The sequence below is a fragment of the Ovis canadensis genome, chromosome 13 (assembly GCF_042477335.2).
Source record: "Ovis canadensis isolate MfBH-ARS-UI-01 breed Bighorn chromosome 13, ARS-UI_OviCan_v2, whole genome shotgun sequence".
Classification (NCBI taxonomy): Eukaryota; Metazoa; Chordata; class Mammalia; order Artiodactyla; family Bovidae; genus Ovis; species Ovis canadensis.
Genome location: NC_091257.1, coordinates 55,424,013 through 55,450,255, shown reverse-complemented (window position 1 = coordinate 55,450,255; position 26,243 = coordinate 55,424,013). Strand labels below are relative to the sequence as shown.

General features: G+C 43.7%; 1 protein-coding gene across 14 annotated transcripts in view; it reads right to left on the bottom strand.

The window, feature by feature from the left end:
- The window catches only part of KIZ (kizuna centrosomal protein), an 88,020-nt gene that overhangs the window by 40,397 nt on the left and 21,380 nt on the right, over positions 1 to 26,243 (bottom strand). For 13 of the 14 annotated variants that reach the window (XM_069546481.1, XM_069546486.1, XM_069546484.1 and 10 more), the window contains 2 exons: positions 25,065 to 25,710; positions 24,368 to 24,683 (listed from right to left, as the gene is read on the bottom strand). In XM_069546481.1, the coding sequence (XP_069402582.1) occupies positions 24,368 to 24,683; positions 25,065 to 25,710 (962 nt within the window). Of the gene's footprint in view, positions 1 to 865; positions 980 to 24,367; positions 24,684 to 25,064; positions 25,711 to 26,243 lie in introns of all 14 variants that reach the window. The other variant, XM_069546494.1, reaches the window with a different exon arrangement.

The following is a 26,243-nucleotide window of genomic DNA, read 5'->3' as shown; positions in this document are numbered from 1 at the left end:
TAGGCACCTACCAGGGGCAGCACTGGAGAAACCACTACACATATTATCTACCTGCAATGCTGTGAATTTAATTCAGAAGCCCAGATGGCATAAAGCTTCTGAGGCCCTGACAAGATACCCAGAGTGCCGAGAACGTGTGTGGAGGGATAGATTTCTGACTGATTCAGAAAGAACCATGACTCACGTGTGCCAACCACCCTGCAAACGATTAACCCCGCTCGCTCACGCCTGCTTTTGAGCCACTGAAGGCACATGGCTGGAGCAGCGCTCTCACAATTGAGGGAGCAGAGGTAAGCAGGCATTCAAGCCCAGATGGCAGGGCCCCACCTCCAGACCCCTGGTTCAGTGGATCTGGGGTGGCACCCAAGAACGCACATTTCTAACAAGCTTCCAGGATGTGTTGATGCTGTTGGTACAGGAACTATATTCATCAGAGGCCTGCATCACTAGCATGACCTTGGAAACACAGGGACCCATCTGGGGTTTGGATCTGGCAAAGATACCTGTCCAGCGCAAGGTTCTGCTAGACTACCACCTGGGTGTTCACCAAGTTATGTGAACATGTGAGACTGAGCTCACCCATGTTCCCTCCCTACCAGTATGCCTTAAAATGTTGCTTTGGGCAGGGGTTCAGCAGATACATGTGCAGGGACTGAGCAAGATATATGAGCAGGGATTGAGCAGATATATCCAATTAACAATGAGAAACAAATACATTCACAAAGAAGTAGATGGTGAGGCCACAGTTAAATCGATGCTCCGGGTGCCCAACACAGAGCTGACTGTGTACAGCAGTGTTTTTCCACCCTTATCTGGGAACGAGAAGGGCCTACGCACCACAGCAGCAATTTGACGACTGTCATACCTGACTTGCTCTTTGTCACTGCCACCCCCAGGGCAGAGTCTCGGGAGCTGGTGAAGGACACCAGCTCCGCAGGCATCAGGGCCTTCTAGTAGGATGTCACTGTGGTTACAGAGCCTATAAAATAAAACAGGTGCCGCAGGAGATGTTTATTTGAGCCCAGACGGTGAATCTATGGTGGCTCTTCATGGTTTATTGAAATATATCTGTAATATAATCTAAACATAAAGACGCAGCAACTAGACTGTCTCTTGACAAAGATGCAAAACGGGGTGGTTTGAAAAACTTGTCTGCAAAGGTGGCTGTTTTAAATCCATCAGAGGAAGTGGCTTTTAACCCTTTTCAGACTTCAGTGAGGTTCACATCCACAGCTGTGCAATCTCAGTGCACATCCCACCTAACTGATAGGAACACCAGATAATCTGAACAGCTGAAAAGCCTAATTTCACATTGTCAATCATAACAAAGTTAGATCTCCTCCACTCATATGAAATTTACTTAAATTGTCACTGCTAAGAAATTGAAAACTGCTGGCTAAAGTAGAGGTTACGTCCTCTATTTCTGAATGCAGAAAAAATGACTATTATTTCTCCATTCAGATCCCATTGCAATGAAATTTTCTTTATTTTTAGAAAGAACAGGAAGGAGTGGAAAGAGGGATTTAGCCCTTGTCATCTATTTGCAGTCCACAGGGACACTGGTGGAGTGTTAACTGTTCTAGGTTAGGTGTGTCAGGGTCACAACAGTCTCCAAAGAGCTTGGTTAGTAAATTCCTTAAAAAAAAAAAAAAAAAAAAAAAAAAGACTGTTTGCATGATTCTAAAGAGTCATGGGAGAAGACATCAAAGACAAAATACTTTTCCTTTAAAGAAACTGATCATATATGTAGCTGGCAATATACAACACATTCCCCAACAGGAAAATGAAGCAACTTAAAAAGCAATGTTCATAGCAAAGTATTACTAATTTGTAATCAGTATAACGGTTGGAGAGATCTAATGGTTGGGCTAAGTTACTCAATCTATTTGGTGGCCACGTGCCTGATGATACAAGGGTGAAAAAGACCTGCTCCATCTGTACACTGGAGGCCTCCCTCCCACCCCCACTGCCACCCCACCCCAAGCAGGCCTTCACCCTGGGCAGGAAACAGAAACTGGTCCCCAGATTCAAGCCTTGTTCTGGACTCTGGGCCCCTCTGCTGGCACCCCCAACTCCAGGCCAAGTCCCAGCTCTTGTCTAAACCCTGAGCCTGTGGCCCATGTGGTCCTCATTGCCTGACCTCAGCTGCCCCAAACCTCCTTGCCCGTGGGATGTGCAGTACCTATGTCTACCAACTTTTTCGAAGGCAAACTCTGGGTCCCGATTCTCCCTAGAAGGCTGTATCTTGTCATCAACCAATTCACAGAGTAAGACCTGCCCTTAAGAAGACGAAGATAAGCAATTTCAGAGCAGTAATGATACGTCGAGGGGAAGATGGTTAGGAAGGTGGGGCAGGGCCCTGTGCTGGGGAGCATGCAGACAGAGGGAGACCATAACTGAAGCCAGGCGGCAGCAAGGCAAAGGCGAGGGAAAGCCAGGGTAAGAGGAGGTGGGGCTCAGCAAGGAGATAAGCTGGCCGGGATGGTGACTGGATAGTAATAGGAAAGAAGATTCAGTATAAAACTCTGGCAAAGAAACAGTGAAAAACGTCGTGGGCTTTTGAGTCATGGCTGGTTTCCTGGCAGCTGTAGCTGTGGACGGGGTTGGTGAGGGAGAGCGGGGCCAGGGGACCAACCCTCTGCTCTGGGTGGCAGGGGACAAGCTCGCAGATGTTAGCACAGTGGTGGGCGGCAGACAGGGAGGACCCACACACCCACCGCTGGTGGGGTGAGGATCCTAAAGGCTGGGGCAGGTGTCAACCTTAAAGGGCTGGTCACCCCAGGCTCCCATGGCAGAGTGTCTCAGTGAGGCTAGATCTTTCCAGTTTTTAAGAGAAGCTGGAAATTCACCATTGCTGGTTTTATTTTTATAGGACATCTCTCAGATTTTAACATGAGGCAACTATTCAGAAGAATGTTAAAAACTGCGCTTGATAAACAAAGCCATGCTGTGGGCTCGGAAATCTCTAGCTTAGATGGCCTCTAGACTCACTTTCCAACCAGGGGGACCAGGGGTGAGCCCTGAGCAACGGATGTGGCTTCTGTATCCTTGCAAACCCAAGTACAGCAGGGGAGCTAGGCAGACATCGGCTCATGCTGCTGTGCCAAGGTGGAATGCGGCAGTGCCCCCCAAGGACGAGTATTTTACCTCTGCCACTTTTAGGAATGATAAGAAGAGAAAGCCGATCAGTGGGGTCTGGTTACTGTTATAAACTCCTTATAGACAATGCTCCCCGACTCCAGCATCCTCCCCCCATCTCCATCCCAAGTACCACCAGGGCAGCGCCAGTGAGCAATCATACGCCAAATGCCTTCCCTCTTTAGCAGTCTGCTGAGTGCAAATGTCAGGCCTGCTCAGACCAGCTGCCCCCACGCTTGTCTGGCAGTGCCTCCGACTGCCTCCTTCACAGGGATCTTTCTCATCCCTGAGTTCCTCCAGCATGAAGCGGACAACATCCCACCCTGTGCTGTCCTCTAGCTATGCCCCATCTGACAAGTCTTCCCCACATGACTAAGGGCCTGTTGAGAACAGCAAGGGTACTTGGGATTTCACAGGATGCTGACGGCACTCTTAAGGACACTGTGTGCTGAACGACAGGACAAGATTTAAACCCACATGAGACAATTCATGACGTGTGTGCTGTTATAGTCTGTTTTTACACGGCAGTGTCACACCGGCCCAGGGCTTCCAGGGCTCAGCAAGGAATGATCTACAAGATGGTCAGTGAGACAGCCACCAGCACTGTCGCAACGGAGCCATGGCCCACCCTAGATTAACTCCTAACCTTATGTGCCGAAAGATGAGTGGCTCTGAGTTGAAGATTTCTAACGTTTATCTCCCCATGGGACAGACTTTAGTTTGCAAAATATCCATCAACTCTTGCCTGCAAACAACTTAAATAATTCACACAATGTACAGAGTTAAAAGATTAAAGACGATGTGTGATGCAAATACCATTTTCAAATTCAAGAGCCCAATTTCCTCCGTGTCTTCTATTTGCATTCCTACCAGAACCCTTCAGCTAGAAGAGCACTGGCCTGACAGCCCGTCTCTCCCTTGGGGAGAGGGTGTCCGGGCACCAAGGCACTGGGCCCCACCATTCGTTTGCCTTCTGTGAGGTCCAGCAAGAGGACAAACCTGCTTGAGGACAAGCAACTGGCAGTAACACAAATGGCTGCTTTAACGTCATTTTATTTTATCCAATAATACTTAAGCACGCAATAAATTATGTTTTGGCTAAATTTAAACTAATTACTTTCTGAGAAAGCTTCATTTTCAGTCACACAGAATTTAGGACATAATTTACAAGAAAGCAACTTCATGCCAGGCTAATGTGAGCAGTCAAGGTAGAGTTTTTAAAAAAAAAAGAAATAAAGGGAGAAAAGATGCTTTTTCTTTCAGTATCACAAACTGAGAATTACTTCTTGGCAAACAGAAAATAAGTTTCTCCTTGACTCTAGCACAGGACCTTCCCATCTGCCCTGGTTGTCATCTTCGGGGCACTCAGTGAGCAGTGCTTCAGCTGCAGTGACAGGAGCCTGACTTTGGGGTTTCATTTTCTCCAGGAGACACAGTCTTTGCATGGTGTGGGCCTGGACTCCAGGCAGGGACGAGTCTGCTTATACAATTTACACAACACAATGTTACTTGTTGGAAGTTTTATGGATGATGTTTACTGTCTCTTTAAGGAAATGGAAGAATCAGAAGGCAGTCAGTTATATCCAGAATGAAGTTTTAGGGAGGAAACTATTTCGGAAAGAGCAACAACAAGCAGGCATCACGCACAGAGGTGGCGGTGGGATATGAGCATGTCATGGAGAAATAACCCACACACGTGAGGGTGGGAAGAAGGCAACACGACCTGCTAGTCTCCATCAGATTCCAGAGCTTGCAGAATCCTCGCCTGGAAACTCACAGCTTTGGTAGGTGATACTTTCCTTTTGAAACATAAGGTGGCTTTGATCTTTTCACTAAGAACACATGGTCTGGATAGAATAGATTATTTTAAAACCATCATTCCATCAGATCCTAGGTCTGTTTTTCTGCATTTAATGCCCAAGGAAATTTGTTGATTACAATGAACAACACTGAAAAATCCTAAGACTCATGAGGTTCCTAAGTTTAAACAGAAGTAATAGAATGCACTCACACACCTCATGTTCTGAACCCACAATTGCTGCAAACTATTGGGTTGGCCAAAATGTTTGGTCAGTTTTTCTGCAAGCTGTAAGAAAAAATCCGAATGGACTTTTTGGTCAAACCTAATGTAACTAATGAACCAAAGCCCAACCAATGTCAGTCAAAACCGAAGTAGCTAATTCAATCTGTGTCACTTACAGGTCTTCCTGAAGCAATTTAGCACCTTCACCATTAAGAGAAAACCTCCCGTGATGCCCACCCACCCATAGGTACACACACACACACACACACACACACACACACCACTGAACAGCAGAGAGGCCTGGAGAAGCCCTACCTCCATAAAGATGCAAATTAAGATTTAAACAGGCTAACAATTGGCCGGAGCTAATCCTTTTACAGAGGTGTGAATGGCTATTGAGAACTGAATTCCGGCTGCCAGCTTTTGTTGAGTGGTCCTACAGACACATCTCACCCAGCAGCAGCGCCAAGCCACTGACTCTGAGGATGACTGATAAAACAGTTTCATCAGGCAAGCATCATTTGTTTGCTCTGATACCAATTTCCTGACCATCCATCCAAAGGCGTGCATGTAAGGAGACTGAGGCAGCAGGGCCTTGAGAGCAAGAACGAGGAGCAAGGGTCTCGGGCCTGATGCCCGGCAGCCGGAACAGCTGGGGGTACAGCCTTGGGGGAGTCTAGATGCGAGGGGGCGGGGGAGGGGGTTTTGTTGGCCACACAAAACGGTGGTAGAAAGGACAAACACGTACATAGTTAAACAGTACTTTTCTTTTCACGGCCTGTCTCAAGAAACCTATGTTTTGGGGGCTACCTCGGCCCCCATTGTGCAGCCCCCTGGGTGGTCCCTTCCGGGGGGCCACTTGAAGGCGCACAAAGTCTGGAGGGAGGGAGGGAGGAGGAGCGGCAACACAAAGGCCGGGGCAGGGGGCGGGGGGCAGGGGTCTGCGGTGCCGCGGGCCAGGGGTCACGAACAAGGCTCCTCTCTTCACCCGGGAAACAAGGCTCCTTGTCTTCACCTGGAGGCCGGGTGATGGCGCTGACAGCTGGGACCCCAGCACCCGCGCCTGTGAGGCGGCTCTTTCTTTAAAGCAGAAGAGGCCTGACAAGCAAAAACTTTGCCTTTCCCTCTCGCTGGCCTCCAAACAGACCTTCTTATTTGGCTCCACTTCATTTCAGAACTACTGCCTCTCCCAGACTACCTGTTTTCTTAAGTTCCTTAATGAGATTCCGGAAGGCTTGATTTATAATAGGTGTTCTCCTTTCACCCTTCAACAGAGAGAACCAGTCTGAACCCAGAACCCAGTTCTTAGTAGCCAGGAATTTCTGGGGCTCCCAAATTTCACACCCAGGTTGATAAAAATCAGCCCTGCCTTGGGAGGGGGCAGTGAAAGCTGAACACGTTTGCTCCCAGGGTATCTGTTACATCCCTTACATGTCACCGGCGGGGGGGCGGGTCTCCCTTAGGGTGCTGGCTGCACTCTCCAATCTGAGGTGCATGCAACAGGTCTGTAGAGCCTGGCTTGAAATCCCTGCTGCAAAAATGAACATGTAGCAGCTGCTGCTGCTGCTGCTGCTGCATCACTTCAGTCATGTCCGACTCTGTGTGACTTCATAGACGGCAGCCCACCAGGCTCCCCTGTCCCTGGGATTCTCCAGGCAAGAGTACTGGAGTGGGGTGCCATTGCCTTCTCTGATGAACACGGAGGGTGAATGACTTATCAGACTACTTGATGCCTTTGCAAAACTTAATACCATCAGGCCACATATTTTGGAAACGTTTTTTAAAATATAATACTATGAACACCGTAAAGAATTTTTATTAGACATTATCATCATCGGTGTTATAATTAAACGCTAGAGCCTCTTGATGAAAGTGAAAGAGGCGAGTGAAAAAGCTGGCTTAAAACTCAACATTCAGAAAACTAAGTCATGGCATTCGGTCCCATCACTTTGTTAGGTAGTTAGAATAGGGAAAAGGAGTCCAAAATGGAGATGGCTAAAAGACAAGGAAGGGAAAAGCCTGTGAAAATAGAACAGAGGAAGGTCAAAGGAAGGTCCAAGGACTGGAGTGAGGACTTCAGGTAGAACAGCACTCCGGACTAAGCCCAATTTGCATAGGCCAGGCCCAGGGGGAAGAGAAAAATATATAAAAAGAGGAGCCAAAGGGCTTGCGCTCTCTCTCTCTCCTGCGCTCTTGTCTTCAAGTCTTTGGATCGACGTGCCCTCATGCCTCAAAGATGGATTTTCCCGCTATCTTCTAAATAAAATAAGAGCTGTAACACTGAGCTATAACACTGATTTGTCTAAGAGCTATAACAAGGTCCATTCGCGACCTGAGGGCTATAACACGGTCTGTCCAAGACGCCGAGGGGGCTTTAATGGCCGTCATCCCAAATCTTTGTTGTGACAAGACAGAACCGAGGAGCATACACTTGCTTGACAACTTCATGGCAAACATATGGGGAAACAATGGAAACAGTGACAGACTTTATTTTGGGGGGCTCCAAAGTCACTGCAGATGCTGACTGCAGCCATGAAATTAAAAGACGCTTGCTCCTTGGAAGAAAAGCTATGCCCAACCTAGACACATACTAAAAAGCAGAGACATTACTTTGCTAACAAAGGTCCATCTACTCAAAGCTATGGTTTTTCCAGTAGTCATATATATGGATGTGAGAACTGGACTGTTAAGAAAGCTGAATGCTGAAGAATTGATGCTTTTGAACTGTTGGAGAAGACTCTTGAGAGTCCCTTGGACTGCAAGGAGATCCAACCAGTCCATCCTAAAGGACATCAGTCCTGAATATTCATTGGAAGGACTGATGCTGAAGCTGAAACTATAATACTTTGCTTACCTGATGCGAAGAACTGACTCATTTGAAAAGACCCTGATGCTGGGAAAGATTGAAGGTGGGAGGAGAAGGGGATGACAGAGGATAAGATGGTTGGATGGCATCACCAATGTGATGGACATGAGTTTGAATAAGCTCCAGGAGTTGGTGATGGACAGGGAAGCCTGGGTATGCTGCAGTCCATGGGGTCGCAAAGAGTCGGACAGGACTGAACAACTGAACTGAACTGAACTAAGTGGGTGCTTTTGGTAAAGGGGCATCTTACTGTCAGGGTAGAACCGACTTTGCTGCAGCATAATGACTGATGGAGGACCTTAAACCAAACATCAGACTTCTGCTACGCTATTACACATCTGTCTCCATATGTCTGCGTACACTAGGATGTGTGTGTGTGCATGCATGTGTGTGTGCATCTGTAGAAGAGTCTAGGAGGCTCAGGTTGGGCTGGCACAGTTCCAGCACATGAGGAAGACCAGAAGGCATGATGGGTGGTGGATGAGCTCACTGAGGCTCAGGCAGTGGTCAGATCCTGAAATAAGTTAGTATATAAGTCACTTCTCCAGGACAGGTGATGTTCTTACGACCCCAATTATGTTTGATGAATGGAAGTGCCATCCAAGGCAGTCAGTGATCCAGGTCCACCTCAGTGATGACACTGAAATGGGAAAAGCAGCACCCAGGGAGGGACCAGCATGAAGGGACTGAACACTTGGCTATTGATGCTTTCCCCCTCCTGCAGGAGTCCAGTAAAAATTGAGCAGAACACCATGGGAAAGACTGTGCCTGCTTGCTACCTACCCTCGCAATACTGTATTGCAATAAAAAAAAAATCACTTTACTATTCAAATACTCAATCATCCAAGAAGCTTCTAAAATAATCCCAAAGACAAAAAGAAGAAACAAGAAAGGAGACGATACCAAATCATTATTGTGAATGAACAAATGAATTAACTGTGGAGGAAAGGCTGGCAGGATGTAAGCAAGGAAACAATCCATGCTAACTGGCCCTCCTGGGTAAATGCTGGGAATCAGGTGAAACAGCGTCTCCTGTCAGTGCTGGGCTTCGGAGTACGTCAGACAAGCACATCCCTAATTCGGAGTAACTGCATCTTTCAAAACAGTGGAAACCAATTTCAAGTATGCTCCTGACTGTTATTGTTTTAGTCGCTAAGTTGTATCCAACTCTTTGTAACATCATGGACTATAGCCCACCAGGCTCCTCTGTCCATGAGATTCTCCAGGCAAGAATACTGGAGCGGGTGCCACTCCCTTCTCTAGGGCATCTTCCCAGCTCAGGGATTGAAGGAGAACCCGTCTCCTGCACTGCAGGCGGGTTCTTTACCACTGAGCCACCAAGGAAGCCCATGCTCATGATGACAGATGTAATTATGCTCCAACAAGCATGGTCAGCACGTGTCCTCATGATCTGTACTTCAGCTTATCAGTAGGACTGTCAGTGCCATGAGCCAGTACTAAATAGACATTTCTCCAAAGAAGACATACAGATGGCTAACAAACACATGAAAAGATGCTCAACATCACTCATTATTAGAGAAATGCAAATCAAGACCACAATGAGGTACCATTTCACGCCAGTCAGAGTGGCTGCTATCCAAAAGTCTACAAGTAATAAATGCTGGCGAGGGTGTGGAGAAAAGGGAATCCTCTTACACTGTTGGTGGGACCGCAAACTAGTACAGCCACTATGGAGAAGAGTGTGGAGGTTCCTTAAAAAACTGGAAACAGAACTGCCTTATGACCCAGCAATCCCACTGCTGGGCATACACACCGAGGAAACCAGAATTGAAAGAGACATATGTACCCCAATGTTCACTGCAGCACTGTTTATAATAGCCAGGACATGGAAGCAACCTAGATGTCCATCAGCAGATGAATGGATAAGAAAGCTGTGGTACATATACACAATGGAGTATTACTCAGCCATTAAAAAGAATACATTTGAATCCGTTCTAATGAGGTGGATGAAACTGGAGCCAATTATACAGAGTGAAGTAAGCCAGAAAGAAAAACACCAATACAGTATACTAACACATATATATGGAATTTAGAAAGATGGTAACGATAACCCTGTATGCGAGACAGCAAAAGAAACACAGATGTATAGAATAGACTTTTAGACTCTGTGGGAGAGGGAGAGGGTGGGATGATTTTGGAGAATGGCATTGAAACATGTAAAATATCATGTAAGAAATGAATCACCAGTCTAGGTTTGATGCAGGATGCAGGATGCAGGATGCTTGGGGCTGGTGCACTGGGATGACCCAGAGAGATGGTATGGGGAGGGAGGTGGGAGGGGGGTTCAGGATTGGGAACTCATGTACACCCGTGGCGGATTCATGTTGATGTATGGCAAAACCAATACAGTACTGTAAAGTAAAATAAAGTAAAAAAAAAAAAAAAAGGGGGGGGGGTGGAAAGAAATTGGTTTAGAGTCTAGAAAGCAGTGTTTTTCAGTGTCTGGGGATTCCTTGGTGACTCAGACAATAAAGCATCTGCCCGCAATGCAGGAGACCTGGGTTCAATCCCTGGGTCGGGAAGATCCCCTGGAGCAGGAAATGGCAGCCCACTCCAGTACTCTTGCCTAAAAAATTCCGTGGATGGAGGAGCCTGGTGGGCTACAGTCCATGGGGTCGCAGAGTCGGACATGACTGGGCAACCTCACTTTCCTTTCACTTTCAGTGTTTAAGGTGGCAGGACACCTGGAGTTCTCAGAACTTTGTGCAGAACACCAGTGTGCTGATGTACTTTGTTTCATCACACAAATCAGAAAAAGTTTTACGAGTGGACAATGAATATACATGTACAGTATAACAATCACACATCCATGATAAAAACCCAAGCCATCAAAGCTAATGAGATCAGCAGCTTCCTACAGATTTGTCCTTATTCACTTGATGCTCTCAACGCATTTTTTCATTCTCTGGTAGGCAAGCTACAGCAGGTACTGAAGTTTTAGGAAAAATTATTTTGAGCAAGTTCGCAAAATCACAAAGATTCATTTTTACTCACCGCAGGGTAATTCTAGTGAACACATCTGAGCATCACTGTGATGGAGGAAATGAGTCTAGTGTTGCCTGAAGCAGCAGATTCAGACACATTCAGTCCATCAAAATGAGAAGCAAATTAAAACAGATTTACACTGATGAGGGAGAGCAGCGAGAAAAAGTGAGAGTCAGTTGGACAACATGGAGGACGGGATTCAGGACTCCTCCCCACTGGGTTCAGATTCTCCTGGAGGTTAAGTTAACAGAGTGAGTCGCTCAACAAGGACTCAAATGGTGAGATCAAGTGTGAAAGTACAAGAACACGTATCTTGGATGTTTTAAAAGCTCACTTCCTACTTCGTTTTGGGTTTTTGGCTGTCTTATGCACATGCACTCCCCATGATGCCCCCTGCCCCCCAAGGGAAAGCCTCTCATTCAGGTCCTCAGCTCCAATATCCCTTGTCTAATCCCACCTTCACAGTGATTTGTTTTTTTTCAGAAGCCTGTCACCATGGCTCAAAGACTGTTCTTCAGAGATGAGAAATACCAGTTTGGGGGACTGTAAAAGGGGAGCTGAGCCGGGAGGAGCTGAAGAGGAAAAAAACAGTGGCAAGATGGAGAGGAGCCAAGTGTTGACGCGTTCCACCCGATGACTGGAGACAGGTCCCAGTTTTGCCCCAAGGACCCTTCCCCACCATCACCCACCCACCTTGAGAGGGGCTCACAGTGAAACACAAGGTCTGGTGGGAGCCAGTGGGCATTGCCTTGGCCCAGGGATGCTCAGGGTGTGGCTACACAGTGTGGTCAGAGCCATGGAGGCAGAAGCCCCACTGTTAGGTCCAGGTGTGAGCACCTCCAAGTCATTGGGGGGCACTGCCCGAGCTGGGCAGCCCACCTGAAAGGGGGTCCCTGGTCCACTTCAGGGTGAGGAAAAGGGACTGCAGTGGGTACGGGGCCATCTGCCCTGAGGACAAACTCTGGGCATGAGCTCTGAGTGGAGCTGAACTGAGAGGATCAGGGAAGCAAAAGGGATCTTTCCACTTGGAGTGTGGAGGGGGAAGAGGGAAGTGACCAGAGACAGTAAGAGGCCACCTGTCAACATGATGGGAGAGCAACAGGAGGGGGAGCTCTGGGGCCACTAGACGAGGCAGGCGCCCCCTGCCCCACTCCAAGAAGACAGAGATGTTCATCACTGTGCTACATATTAGCATGCCAAGTTTACAGAACAGCCTAAGCTGATCCCTAACGAGACATTAAAGATTCCAGGTAAGCCAAGCTGCAGCATGAGATGTCAGAGTTGGACTATAAAGGAAGCTGAGCGCTGAAGAATTAATGCTTTTGAACTGTGGTGTTGGAGAAGACTCTTGAGAGTCCCTTGGACTGCAGGGAGATCCAATCAGTCAATCCTAAAGGAAATCAGTGCAGAATATTCATTGGAAGGACTGACGCTAAAGCTGAAACTCCATTACTTTGACCACTTGATGCAAAGAGCTGACTCACTGGAAAACACCCTGATGCTGAGAAAGATTGAAGGCGGGAGGAGAAGGGGACGAGAGAGGATGAGATGGCTGGATGGCATCACCGACTCAATGGGCATGAGTTTGAGAAAACTCCAGGAGTTGGTGATGGACAGGGAGGCTTGGTGTGCTGCAGTCCATGGGGTCGCAAAGAGTCAGACACGACTGAGTGACTGAACTGAACTGAAGCTGCAGCGTGGTGAGACACCACTGTCCCACCCCAGACGACACACTGCCCAGGCTGGGGCTCAGTCCTGTCCCCCAAGAACAGGGCTGAAATATGACTCCTCAGTTCTCCTCCACCTTCCCTTCCTGGCTACAGCTGAACCTCGGTCCAGCTGCTCACACATCCTGGCTTCAGTGAACCCCACAAGGTTTCAGACGAGGGTTTTCCTTTATGATACATATTCTACTCTAGTTCTCTTGGTTCTGGAAGGGATCCCATTTTGGGGGGAAAACTTATCACATCCATTTGGATGATTATCTTCTGGCTGAACCCTGAATTCTAGGGGCTCACTGTGATCTTATGTGCTGATGCGAAGCGCAAGCTATGCTTACTCTGCACAATACCCACCACTTCTCAATGAAAAGGACCAGGAAAAATAAAATGCCCATTTTGTCAGGATGCAGATTCTTTGATGCTAGAAATTAAATCTAACAAATGGCCAAGAATCAGAAGTGGGAGAGATAGAAGCCAGGTTCATTTCTAACTTAAAAAAAAAAAAAAAAAGGCTGGCCTACTGCTGCATGTTATATATGAAAGCCTATGTTAAGAGGGTAAATCCGAAGCGGTCTCATTACAAGGAGAATTTCTTTCTATTTCTTTAATTCTGATGGATGTTCTTTACACTTACTGTGGTAATTATTTTGTGATGTGTATAAGTCAAATCACTATGTTGCACACCTTAAATTTATACAGTAGTATATGTCAATTATATTTCAAAAAAGCTGGAAGGAAGAGAAAAAGGCTGGCCATTTCTGTCTCACCTCATGGACGTCCCTGATTCTTGACTTCTGAATCCCTTGTATCATATTACCACAAGCTAATTAGTTATTAGATGCCAACATATGCCAGCCACTGTGCCAGGTGCTTGTGCCAAAAATGTGCATCTGATGAGGGTGATAAATGAGAACTGAGAAGTCAAGCTCGGTAAGTCAATGGTGATACCCGCCAGAAAGAGATCCAAGGTGACAGCTGCAGAATGTCACTGCTCTGCAATTCTTCCTGCAATTCCGCAGCACATTTCGAGCAAGGTGAGGTCGAGAGAACATTTCAAACCAAACAATTCCTGATTTGCTTCCTGTGACGGGCAGGGCTAGCCCGAGAAATAAGGCACCAGGTTTGTATTCTGGGTAACTGTTCCTAAATGTGTACAGAACACAATCACAGCCTGAAATCACATATTCTACGTGTCAGCAGACGATCATGAGCTTGGCAGGCTTTCTAGAAATCACACTCAGGAAAACAGCAAAGTATTGTGTACAATCTAAAGGGACGAATTGTTAACAGGCTTGAGCGGGCTTGTCACAAGGGGAGAAACATGATATACAAGGGGAGAAAGCCGTCCCAGGAATAGATTGAAAAGGTAAAGAGCAAAACAAATGAGAAAGGACTGGGACAAAATTATGCACTTCATCATGACAAAGGAAAGGGACTAAATGAGATCCGGTTTCCTAGGTTTTCAGGAAGGAAGAAGTGGCCAAGCAGAAGTGATTATGAGGGAGATGGGAGCAGGGGACACGGTGGGGAAAGGAGGGGCAGGCTTGGGTGCTGACATTGTTTCTTGACTGGGTGGGGGACCTGTGATAATTAACTGAGCAGTATGCTCAAGATTTGTTTGCTTTTCTGTACGCACGCTATACTTCAAGAGTAACACTTATCTTAAAAAAGTACATACAAGAAGGACTTCAGCCTCATTTAGCGCCATCAAGGTAATGCAGGCTAATCCTTGCATTAAGAAAAAAAAAATATATATATATGTATGTATATGTGTGTTTATATATATATAAAGTATGTCTTTGATAGCATTAGAGAGACAAAGTAGGAAGGAACTACAGGATCAAACTTTAGAGAAAAAGGAAATTCTAGGAAAGAACTACAGGATCAAAATTTGGAGAAAAAGGAAATTCAGAGAGATGAGCCTAATGTTTGGGGTACCTTTTCTTTGAAGGGCATGTGCCAATGTCTGAAAAGGTAGCTGATGTAGTGGGGTCATCTTTGGATAACCCTAGAGAGCAAGAGAATAAAAACAGAAGTCCAGGTCCACCAAGGAAGAGGAACCCTAATAAATGATTCACACTTGGAACTGGATACTCGGGGCTACTTTCTACAGATAAGGGTGAAACAGATAGTCTGGCCCTCAGAGGGACCAAAGCCTGGCTTCAACCCAACTCACTCCTCAGACCTGGGTGAATGTGACCCAGGACTGCTTCTGCCCGAGGTGCTGCCAGGAGAAAATGTAAATCCTCTTTAGGTTTCTTCCTGAAACTCATGTATTTTATATATATAAAAGTCATTCCAAAAAAGAGCAAAGAAAAAAGGGGACATAATTATCGACACAGCAGAAATTCTAAAATACAAATTTATGCCCACAAATTTGAAAACTTAGAAAAATGAATCTCTTTCTAGTATACTACATATTTTCAAAATTGACTCAAAAATATATGAAAACCTGAACATACAGATGAGCATTTAAGAATCAGAATAAGTAATCAAACAAAAATGGAGAGAACCTTCATCAGCAGACCTGTTCTGCTGGTGAAAGCAGCTCTCCCGCTGTAGTCTTTCAAGTGCCCCTCAGTCTCCCCTACCCTGGCTCCACTCCAGGTCCCCATCTCTTCTGATTGAGGCCAGCAGCCTACGATGAGATGGCTGGCAGAGGTGGGACACTGGGTTGAGGCTGGCCAATGGACAGTTTTTTCAACGTCTGTTCACATGCCAGGTGACAATGGCTGTAATTACTGCCTACTTTGCTGACAATCGGGTCTCGGGATTCCTGTCCTCTTGAAAACCTGGTTATGAACTTTAAAAATTTAAACCAAAACAAAGATAAGAAAAGCCTCAGCTATGTCAGATCAAAACAGGTGAGCTAACAGGAGAGGCACAGGCAAGCCTGGAGAATGAAATGCCAGGTAGAACTTGAGGGGGACGCACTGCCCACCCCAACCCCACACTGGCACTGGGCTATTTTTTCCATAAGTGTGACACAGGACCTTTCTTTGAGGGAAAATGCCAGAATACGTGGAGTGGCGAGAAAAAGCTCAGGGGAGCACCTGAATTGAGGGGCAGAGGTCATGTCCAGGAAAAAGGAGGCGTAATGAAGACAAACGAGCAACAGAGAGCAGACATCTGAAGGTCTTATCATGCTGGAAGAAACACTGCACTTACCAACATGCTTCCAGTGCCTCTTAAAGTAAACTCTGGGCCAATTGGAAAGTTGTAACAGTTGTAAACCATTACTCCAGGCAACATGGCTCCAGCGGCAAGTCTTTTCTCAGATGCAAGAACTTCCTTCCTAAACTTAACTTTTGAGAGGGGCACAATTAAAATCACTGAATGAGACTCCACCTATATGACTGCATTTTTCTGACCCTGAGAAACCAAGGCTTTCATTTGACTTAGAGTAAAAGGCAGCATTACATTCTGTTTTCAGGCATGCTCCATGGGGAGAAAGAACAAAGCAACTTTACAAGCACTTTGTTCAAGCTGGAAGAAAGGCATATAGCACTTCACCAGGTTATATGAGGCTGGGAAGCACCAAAATCAATATGGACAGAGCCAAAGGTCAAAACACCGCTGCTTGGTTTTCTTTTTCTAATTAAAGAATCTATTTGCTTCTTGAGCGTCCTCATTCAACCTTAAGAAATATTATCCTTGATGACACTCCAGTTATGCAGGCAGTGGAGAGGGTTATCAACAGACAGTTATGAGTGCAGACTCTGGACCCAGACAGCTAGTTCAAAGCACACTGAGCCACTCTGTGACCCTGAACACAACCTCACTGTGTCTCCGTTTCCACCTCTGTAAGATGGTGATGACAACAGGAATAAACATACTGTTATAAATAAAGCTCTCACAACAGTGCCTGGCACAGAGTTGATGCTACTGAAGGGAACATCATACTGGCTGTGGTTTATGTGTTCAAGCACAGAAACTGGGAGCATGAGTCTGGCATCTGCCAGTCAGTCTGGATGTAAGCTGTACCTCCAGCCAGCTGTGTGACCTGGGAAGGTTATTAATCTCTCTAAACCCCACATGAAACACTCTATTTGGCCTCTGCAGCACAAGCTTGGCCCTCGGTTCTCCGCACTCTTCATTGCAGACTCTCCCCAGACACCTTTTCTGGTTCCTTCTGAGCTTCCTGACACTGAATGTGGAGCCAAGCCTTGGGCTGCTTTCCTATGCATGTTTATTTCCTAATGTTCCTCTTGGGGTCCATGGGGCTTTAAAATAATATTTATACTATGATGCTTTAGTAGAGCTGCAGGATATAAAGTCTACAGGCAAAAATTAGTTGCATTTCTATATAATGAACAATCTAAAAGGGAAACTAAGAAAATAATCCCATTTACAATAGCATCAAAAAGGACAAAATACTTACAAATAAACTTAACCAACTAAGCTAAAGATTTGTACATTGAAAACTACAAAACACTATTGAAAGAAATTAAACACAAATAAATGGAAAGACAACTCGTGTTCATGGATTAGAAGACTAATGTTGTTATAATGTATATGCTACCCAGTGCGATCGACAGATCCAATGTAATTCCTCAATCTCCCAGCATCTTTTTTTTTTTTTACAGAAAAAGCAAATAATCCTAAAATTCATATGGAACCACAAAGGAATCTGAGTAACCAAAATAATATTGAGAAAAAAGAATGAAGCAGGAGAACATACAGTCTCATTTTAAAACATATTATAAAGCTACAAAAATCAAAACAGCATGGTACTGGCATAAATACAGACATATAGACAAACGGAACAGAATAAATCAATGCATATATAGCCACCCTTATCTGGACAAAAGTGTCAAGATACGGAAAATACACAATGGGGAAAAGTCAATCTCTTCTTCAAGTGGTGCTGGAAAACTGGATAGCTATAGGAAAAAAAAAAAACAAAAAACTTGATCCTTATATTACACCAAATATGAACTCAAAATGGATTAGAGACGTAAATGTAAGACCTGAAACTACAGAACTCCTAGAAGAAAACACAGGGGGAAAACAGCTTGACACTGGTCTTAGTGAAGATTTCTTGGTTATGACACTAAAACCACAGGCAATGAAAGCAAAACTAGGTAAGCGGGACTATTTCAAACTGAAAATATTCTACACAGCAAAGGAAACCAGCAACAAAATAAAAAGGCAACCTAGTGAATGGGAGAAAATAATTGCAAATCATATGGCTGACTGGGGTCAATATCCAAAATATATAAAGAACTCACACAACTTATAGCAAAAAATCCAAGCTTCTGAATTAAAAAAATGGGTAGAAGATCTGAATGGGCATCCTTCCAAAGAAAATAAGTACAGCCAACAAGTACATGAAAAGGTGCTCAACATCACTGATCTTTAGGGAAATGCAAATCAAAACCACAATCAGGTATCTTCTTATACCTGTAAGAACTGCTATCATTAAAAAGACAAGAAATAATAAATGTCAGCAAGGATATAAAGGAAAGGGAATCCTCTGTGCACTCTTGGTTTGAATACAAACTGGTATAGCTGCTATGGAAAACAGTATGGGAATTCCTCAAAAAATTAAAAATAGAACTACCATATGACCCAGGAATTTCAATTCTGGGTATTTATCTGAAGGAAATGAAAACGCTAACTTAAAAAGATATATACACACCCATGTACACTGAAGCATTATTTGCAACAGTCAAAATACAGAAGAAACTTAAGTGTCCACTGATGAATGAATAGATAAAGAAATTGTGGTATATATTTACAATGAAATATTATTCAACAACAAAAAGAAGGAAATCCTGCAATTTGTGACAACATGGATGAACTCTGAGGGCATTATGCTAAATGAAATAAGTCAGTCAGGGAAAGACAAACGCTGTATGATCTTACTTACATATAGAATCTAAAAAAAAAAACCAAAACCTGAATTTTATGGATACAGAGAACAGACTGGCAGTCTAGTGGTTGCCAGAGGTGGGTAAAGGGTGGGAGGAGGCTACATGGATGGAGGCAGTAAAATGCACAAACTTCTAGTTATAAAACAAGTTCTGGGGGTGTAATGTAGAGTATGATGACAACAGTTAAGAATACTGTATACATGAAAGTTGCTGAGAGAATAAATCCTTACAATTTTCACAATAAGAAAAAAGATTTAACTATGTGTGGTGATGGATCTTACTAGCCTTACTGTGATGATCATTTCCAATGCATAGAAATGTCAAATCACTACTCTGTACACCTGAAACTAATGGAAGGCTATGTGTCAATTGTATCTCAATTAAAAAAACATAGAAATATCTTCAAATGAAGGAAAATGAGCCTCCCAAAAGTTAACTTTTCATCAACATGCTGGAACAAGTGGATATCCAGTGCAAAAAAAGAAAAAAGGACTTAAACACAGACATTATACCCTTCACAAAAATTTACTCAAAATGGTTCATAGTTCTAAATGTAAAACACCAAACTAGAAAACTCCTCAGAGATAACATAAGAAAAAACCTAGATGACCTTGGGTATGGAAATGACTTTTCCATACCCAAAGATATGGATCCATGAAAGAAGTAATTGACAAGCTGGACTTTATTAAAATGAAAAATTTATATTCTGCAAAAGATAACGTCAAAAGAATAAGACAACCTATACACCAAGAAAAAATATTTGCAGCAAAAGACATATTTGATAAAGGACTGTTAACCAAAATATACAGAGAACTCTCAAAATTCAACAGTAAGAAAATATAGCAAGTCAATTAAAAGTGGGCCAAAGACTTTAAGAGAGATCTCAACAAAGATGATGTATGTATAGCAAATAAGTATATGGAAAGATGTCCCACATCATATGTCACCAGGGAAATGCAAATTAAGACAATAATGACAGGGATTCCCTGACGGTCCAGTGATTATGCCTCTGAGCTTCCATTGCAGGAGGCGCTGGTACCATTCCTATTCCAGGAACTAAGATCCCATATGATGCGTAGCATGGACAGTAAACAAACAATAAATAAGAGTGAAACAACAATAAGACACCACTGCACACCTATGAGAATGCCCCAAATTCAGAACACTGATGACACCAAATGCTGGTGACGATGGGCAGTGACAGGAACTGCCACCCAATGCAAAATGCTACAGCCATTCTGGTAGACAGTTTAGAAGTCTCTTAAAAAAACTTACAAAAGTAATGGGAATACTAGAAGAAACAGAGAACAGAGCAGAAGAAATATCTGAAGAAATAATGGCTGAGAATTTTCCAAATAAACCAAACCACAGATCCTAGAAGCTCAGAGAACACCAAGCAGGACAAACACCCAAAACAGCACACCAAGGAACATCATAACAATCCTTAATGTGTGCATGCAACAGGGCATCAAAATACATAGGCAAAAACTGGCAGAACTGCAAGGAGGAATAGATAAGCCCACTATTACAGTTGAATATTTTAACACACCTCTATCAGTAACTGATACATCCAGCAGGTAAAGAGTCAGCAACGATATAGCTGAAGTGGAGAGCACCATTAATTAACCTGATCTAACTTACATGTACAGGATACTTCATCCAGTAACAGTAAGATACACATTCTTCTCAAGCTCGCATGGAACATCTGCCAAGACAAACCACAGTGTGGGTCATAAAACACACCTCAACAAAGTTTAAAGAACAAAAATCATAGAAAGAATGCTCTCAGATCAAAAGAAAATTAATAACAAAGATTATAGGAAATCTAAAAGTGGAGATTAAATAGCACATTTCTAGATAACATGTGAATCAAAGAAGTCTTAAAAGAAATTTTAAAATATCTTGAATGAAAATACAACTTACCAAAATTTATGAGATGGAGTGAAAACAGTGCTTACAGAGAAATTTATAACATTGAATAGATGTTTTAGAAAAGAGGGAAGATCTAAAATAAATAAGCTAAGCTTCTACCCTAGGGAATGAGAGAAAAAGAGCAAATTAAATCCAAAGCAAGCAGGAGAAATCACAAAATTTAGAGGAGAAATCAATGAAATTCAAAATAAGAAAGAAAATCAACAAAACAAAAAGCTGGTCCTTAAAAAAACTGGATACATTACACCTCTAGCCATTTTATCTGCAAGACTCTTCCTCTCCATCATATGCCACCTGGCCACAGGAGGGCCCCACCAGCCTCACTGTGCTGTCCACACTGCAGGTGCAGGGATCACACAGGGGCATACCAGGGGCAGGAATATCAGGGGCCATCTCAGAATCCTGGCTCGCTCGTGGCTAAGTCATCCTGACAACACTGTTTCTCCTAAATCAAGTGATTCGCCACATTACCCTTCTCTCAAAATAGTCTTCAACTGCTCTGCAGAACAAAGAGATGAATATATATGTACACTAACTGCACATTGAAGGCCTTTCTCAACCACGGTGACATTCCAAACCTCCACTCTGACAGCTGCTCCTGGACAAGCCTTCAGCCAGGCCCTCTGCCTGCCCCCCAGCCCCACCCCTTGTGTTCTCTGTACCTGCACTCTTTCTTTAGACCCATTCCACCCCTTACCCTCCTCTGTAGTCAAAGCCTGGACATCCTTCAAGATGCTGTATCAACACCTGTATAAACCTCTCCCAACCCTTTGGACTCACACCGAGCTTATCTCTATTTGAATTTGTCTTAAAGTATTGTGATAGGTTACAAAAACTGACCATAAACTTCTCATTGCAGGGTACACACCCTTTGCAATGCAACTCTGCCACTCATCTGAACAAGAGATGGGCTGTCTTTATTTACCTCTTGACTCTGCACTGAGCCCTGTGGGCGTCTTTAGACAATTAGACGTTAGCAAACAGGATGCAAGCTGATACTTAAAGAGCATCTGTGCACTGGACTTCTCTCCTGCTGTCTAGGGAACCCCGCTACCTCTCCCAGGGTGACTGAGGCTGAACGAATCCCCCAGATGAGGGACAAGTGGCCAAGTTATCCCTGTAGTCCCAAATGACACAGGGTCAACCACCTGTCACATGACAAATAACGAATATCTACTGTTCAAAGTCCTGGAGCTTTGGGCCAAACTTTGTAGTGAACTGCTCACTCCTTAAGAAAATACAAGATTCAAGGTCCTCCATTTTAACATTTCTTTTACCCAGCTTCATCCTAGTAAGTGTGCTGTGAGAAAGGTTAATTACAGCTGGTAATTACAGCTCAGGTGCAGGAATCACAGCATGGCGCTCTACATCTGGAGGTGTCCGTAAAAGAAGGCAGGGAAGCTTCTAAAGGTGGAAGTACACCCAGTGTCCATCAACAGGTGAGTGGATAAACAGAATGTGGTTTATCCATACATTGGAATACAATTCAGCCATAAGAATAAAAGAAAGTTCTGAGACATGCTACAGCGTGGACCCACGGGGAAACCAAAATACTTGTGTGACTTGCTTTCTTGCGAGACTCATTTTATTGTGTCTCTACAGTATCTCCGAGGCATGCCTGAAGTCATCATCATCAATCTCAGCAAATCGGAGGGTCCAGTTTCCTGTTCAACTCCTGCTATCTTCCTTTGTCCCACCTCTTCACCTTTGTTAACTAAAATTCATTCTAGTAACTTTTCTCAGGCCCTCAACAGATACTAAAGTAAACTGAGAAGCTCTGAGGCTAGGGCGGTATTCTGTAAATATGAAGTCACAGGCTCAGATTAATAAATAACCCTCTGAGCAAAGAAGAAGAGTAAAGGCTGGAGAGAAAGGAAGAAAATGCAGGGAATCAAGAGATGTGGGAAGTCTGCGAGTTAACCAGAACTACTTAAAACCACTGTAAGGAAAAAAATAAAACCACTGTCAATCTATGCTTGGGGAGGACTTTCACCACAGAAGATCAACAGACTCAGATTTAGTAACATGGACACAGAAAACCAGTATCACCAACTGATCTTTTATTCTGAGGGCATTCTATCAAGATTAACCTTCAAAAATTCCTCAAATTCTTATTTTCCAACAATTTTTGGTAAAATATACCCCAAAATTTCAAGAAGATTGGTTTTAGAGTCACAAGAAACAGTCATTCATATAGAATAGGAGATAGAACATCATTAATTCTACACTCATACTCAACCTATTCATTTCAAAAAAGGACCAAGTCCTGAGTAAGTCCACTACTCCTCCTACCAAAATACCAACTTGTGCAAGAACTGCTATAAAAAGAAGGCAGCAAATACCACCTGAAATAGAAACATTCTCTTCTTAGTAATAAAGTTCCTAATGATGTAGTACATATTAACCCATACCTCCTCAATGAGAGGCAAGTACCATTACTAGAAAAAACCCATCAGGCTTGCCTCTGCTATAAAGCCAATCTCCCAAGGATGGGCACCACAATGGTTCTTCCATCTACAGCACAAGTACTTTGTACTTAGGTGCTCTTAATAAATATTTCTTAAACATCAGTTTGAAGTCCATTAGACTATAAACTTTTCATTCTAAATAGGTAATGAGTGGTAAGAGGCAATAGATATAGAAAGCTACAATGGTAGTTTAAAGAAAACATACACCCTCATGTGCAAGAAATCCAGTTGGCTTTTCACTGTTGCTGGGAATGCTGGAGAGTGAGTGACGGCATCACAGTGTCACATCAAGGTGGGATGGGGGCAGGGAGGCTGTATGGAGGGTGGGCCCCCAGCCTAGGTGTCATTCCTACACCCCTAGCCTTGGTGTCCTCATTTTATTTTTTAGGCCACTCTGTGTGGCATGGGATCTTGGTTCCCTGACCAGCAACTGAACTCAAGCTCTGGGAACTCAAGCCCCCTGGTTGGGAGCATGGAGTCTTAGCCACTGCACTGCCAGGGGAGTCCTAGTGTCCCACCTTAGATGGTGAGCTCTACTCTGCGCTGTTCACTTAGGTTCCTTGTACCCCTAAGATATTTGATGCTATTAGTGCTGCCCTTATTACAGAACTGATTCTCAACATGTTGTTTCCATGTTTCCTACAACTCCACTATCTCCAATCAACAGCGAACCTGGGTTTCTTGCATTGCAGGTGGATTTCTTTACTGTCTGAGCCACCAGGGAAGCTCGTGAAAAAAAAAAATCACATATGAATTTTTATGACTTGGATTTTATAAGTGCTCAAAATATGTAACATTGACACTCCTCTTGAACCTTAAAATTTCCAGTGTCCTCATATTTACACTCAGAAAAGGAAAGCTGCCTTACATATACACTTATTAAAACTTGTTAATGCATATTTAATTGTATCACAAAAATGACACAAAGGAACGGGATAGAAGGATTAAGCAAATTAATTAATTAGATACAAAGTTCTCAGTCGCAAAAATTGAATTCCCAAAAGTTAAAGTGTTTGTCACCTGTGTTACTACAAGTCCAAAATGACTGGTTTTCTAAAAGAATGGTGGGTAAGAAGTGGAGGGAATTACTTATGAATTAACCAGGGATTCTTTAGATATCATTATAAACTGCCAGTCACCATGATTTCAATGATATTCAGACTTTTAAAGCTATTTCATTAAAAAAAAAGAAACTAGTTCTTATCCAAAAGACTATTTATGAGAATTAAGGAACTTATACACTTATAGCTGAGTGTTCAATAATATACTCCCAGTGGAATGGTCTCTAAACATATCTATAATTAAAACTGAACAGTGAAAAAAAATGAATGACTTACTCCCTTGCTGGCAAGTTAGTGAAGGACTCATTTGGTGAATCAGGAGTGCTTGGGACTTGCAAAATACATTTAGGTTTTCTGGTGGATAGGGCATCTCTTTCTTGCTCAGAGTGGATTACATTTAAGGTCTCTGCTCCATCTTCTTGCTCCATTGTGTCTCCCAGATTTGGCTGTGGTTCTGGACTCTTTAAAATCAGATCATCTTCGCTTACAGAAACTGTGAGGTCACTGCTGCTGCTCAAACTCTCCTCCTCCTGCTCTTCCTGCTTTTTTCTGAAGGGCTCCTGTGACAGTGAGTCCTCGCAAGGAAGGTGATCTGTAACAGGGGACATGAACAGATGGCCGATCACTGACTTCAGGGAGCTGAGAGAGGTAAGATGCTCTACCTCTCAGAGCAGAACTACTCATCAGCTAGGAACATGCAGAAACAATCCACAAGTAACTGTGGTGTTTTTTTAAAGCCCATTAAAAATATTTTTAAAATATCACAGTGGGTTTAAAAATCAGAGATTTGTTTGCAAAGGTACTTCTGTGGACATACTTAAGAACACATTAGAACGGAATTCATTGGCACAGTCACTACTTTGTTTTGGGACAGATACCACAAGATGGTATTTTGTATTTTTAACACCCATCACCACCCAGAAAAACAAAATACTGACAAAAATCAGCAAACCATCTTAGCCTCTCAGCCCACCTGAGGAAGCTTCCCTGGCAGGGGGCTTCTCTTGAGGACACTCGTTTTCAGATGCACAGGATTCTGAGCCTGACAGCGGAGAGACTGGTGGTCTGGCTCTTTCTTCCTCGACTTCAATATGCTCCCGTGTCAGTATTTCTCCCTGTGATCCCTCTGATCTCCCGGAACTGTCACACTTTAAATCAGTGGTTCTGTTCTCTGGACTTAATCTCTCCCATAACGGGGAATGGAGTTCGGCCGACTTTTTGCCTTCAGATAAATTACTCTCGCCCTGACGTGCGTTGCTTCCTATCTCGAAGCAATGAGTTTGTTCCTCCTCAGACAATGCGCTGGCTGTGACTGGCATTTTCTCACCAATCTGAAGAGATGTCTTTCCATCTGTTTTGTCAGACTTATTTAAGCACTGTGTGTCACCAGGAGTTTGTACTACATGGCTGTCTGTCACATCACTGCTCTGGGCTGTCTGCCGGTATGAATGTGGGTCAGGAATTAAGAAGTTCTTTGTGGGTTGGGGAGATTTCCACTCTGTGGTAAAATCTGCAATGCCTGAGACAGCTGACATCTGGCGGCCCATAAAGATGGTTGCTGGTTGATACAATCCTCTTGACATGGCTGTCCCTGAGTTAATTTCTGCTGGCATTACAACCTGCAGCCCCAAACGACATAAGAGTTAAACATGCTGTCTATGAACTATAAGGTTATTTAGGTTGTTTTCAGGAACAAAATGAGGTAAGGAAGCATGACCAATGAAATCAACACCTACCATGTTTCATAAAACTCATTGTGTTTTGTTGTTTTTCAGTTGCTATAGTCAAAGCTATGGTTCTCCCAGTAGTCATATACAGATGTGAGAGTTGGACCATAAAGAAGGTTTCTATACATTAATGATGAAATATCAGAAAAGGAAATTAACTGTCTCATTCATAACTACATAAAAATACCTAGGAATAAATATAACCAAGGAAGTGAAGGATTTCATGTTGAAAACTATAAAACATTAATGAAAAACACTGGAAAAGACACAAATAAGTAGAAAGATAGTCTGTGCTCATGGATTGGAAGAATTAATATTGTTAAAAGGGCCATATTCCCTAAAGCAATCTACAGATTCAATGTAATCCTTATCAAAACTCCAGCAGAATTTTTCACAGAATCAAAGCAATCTTAAAATTTCTGTGA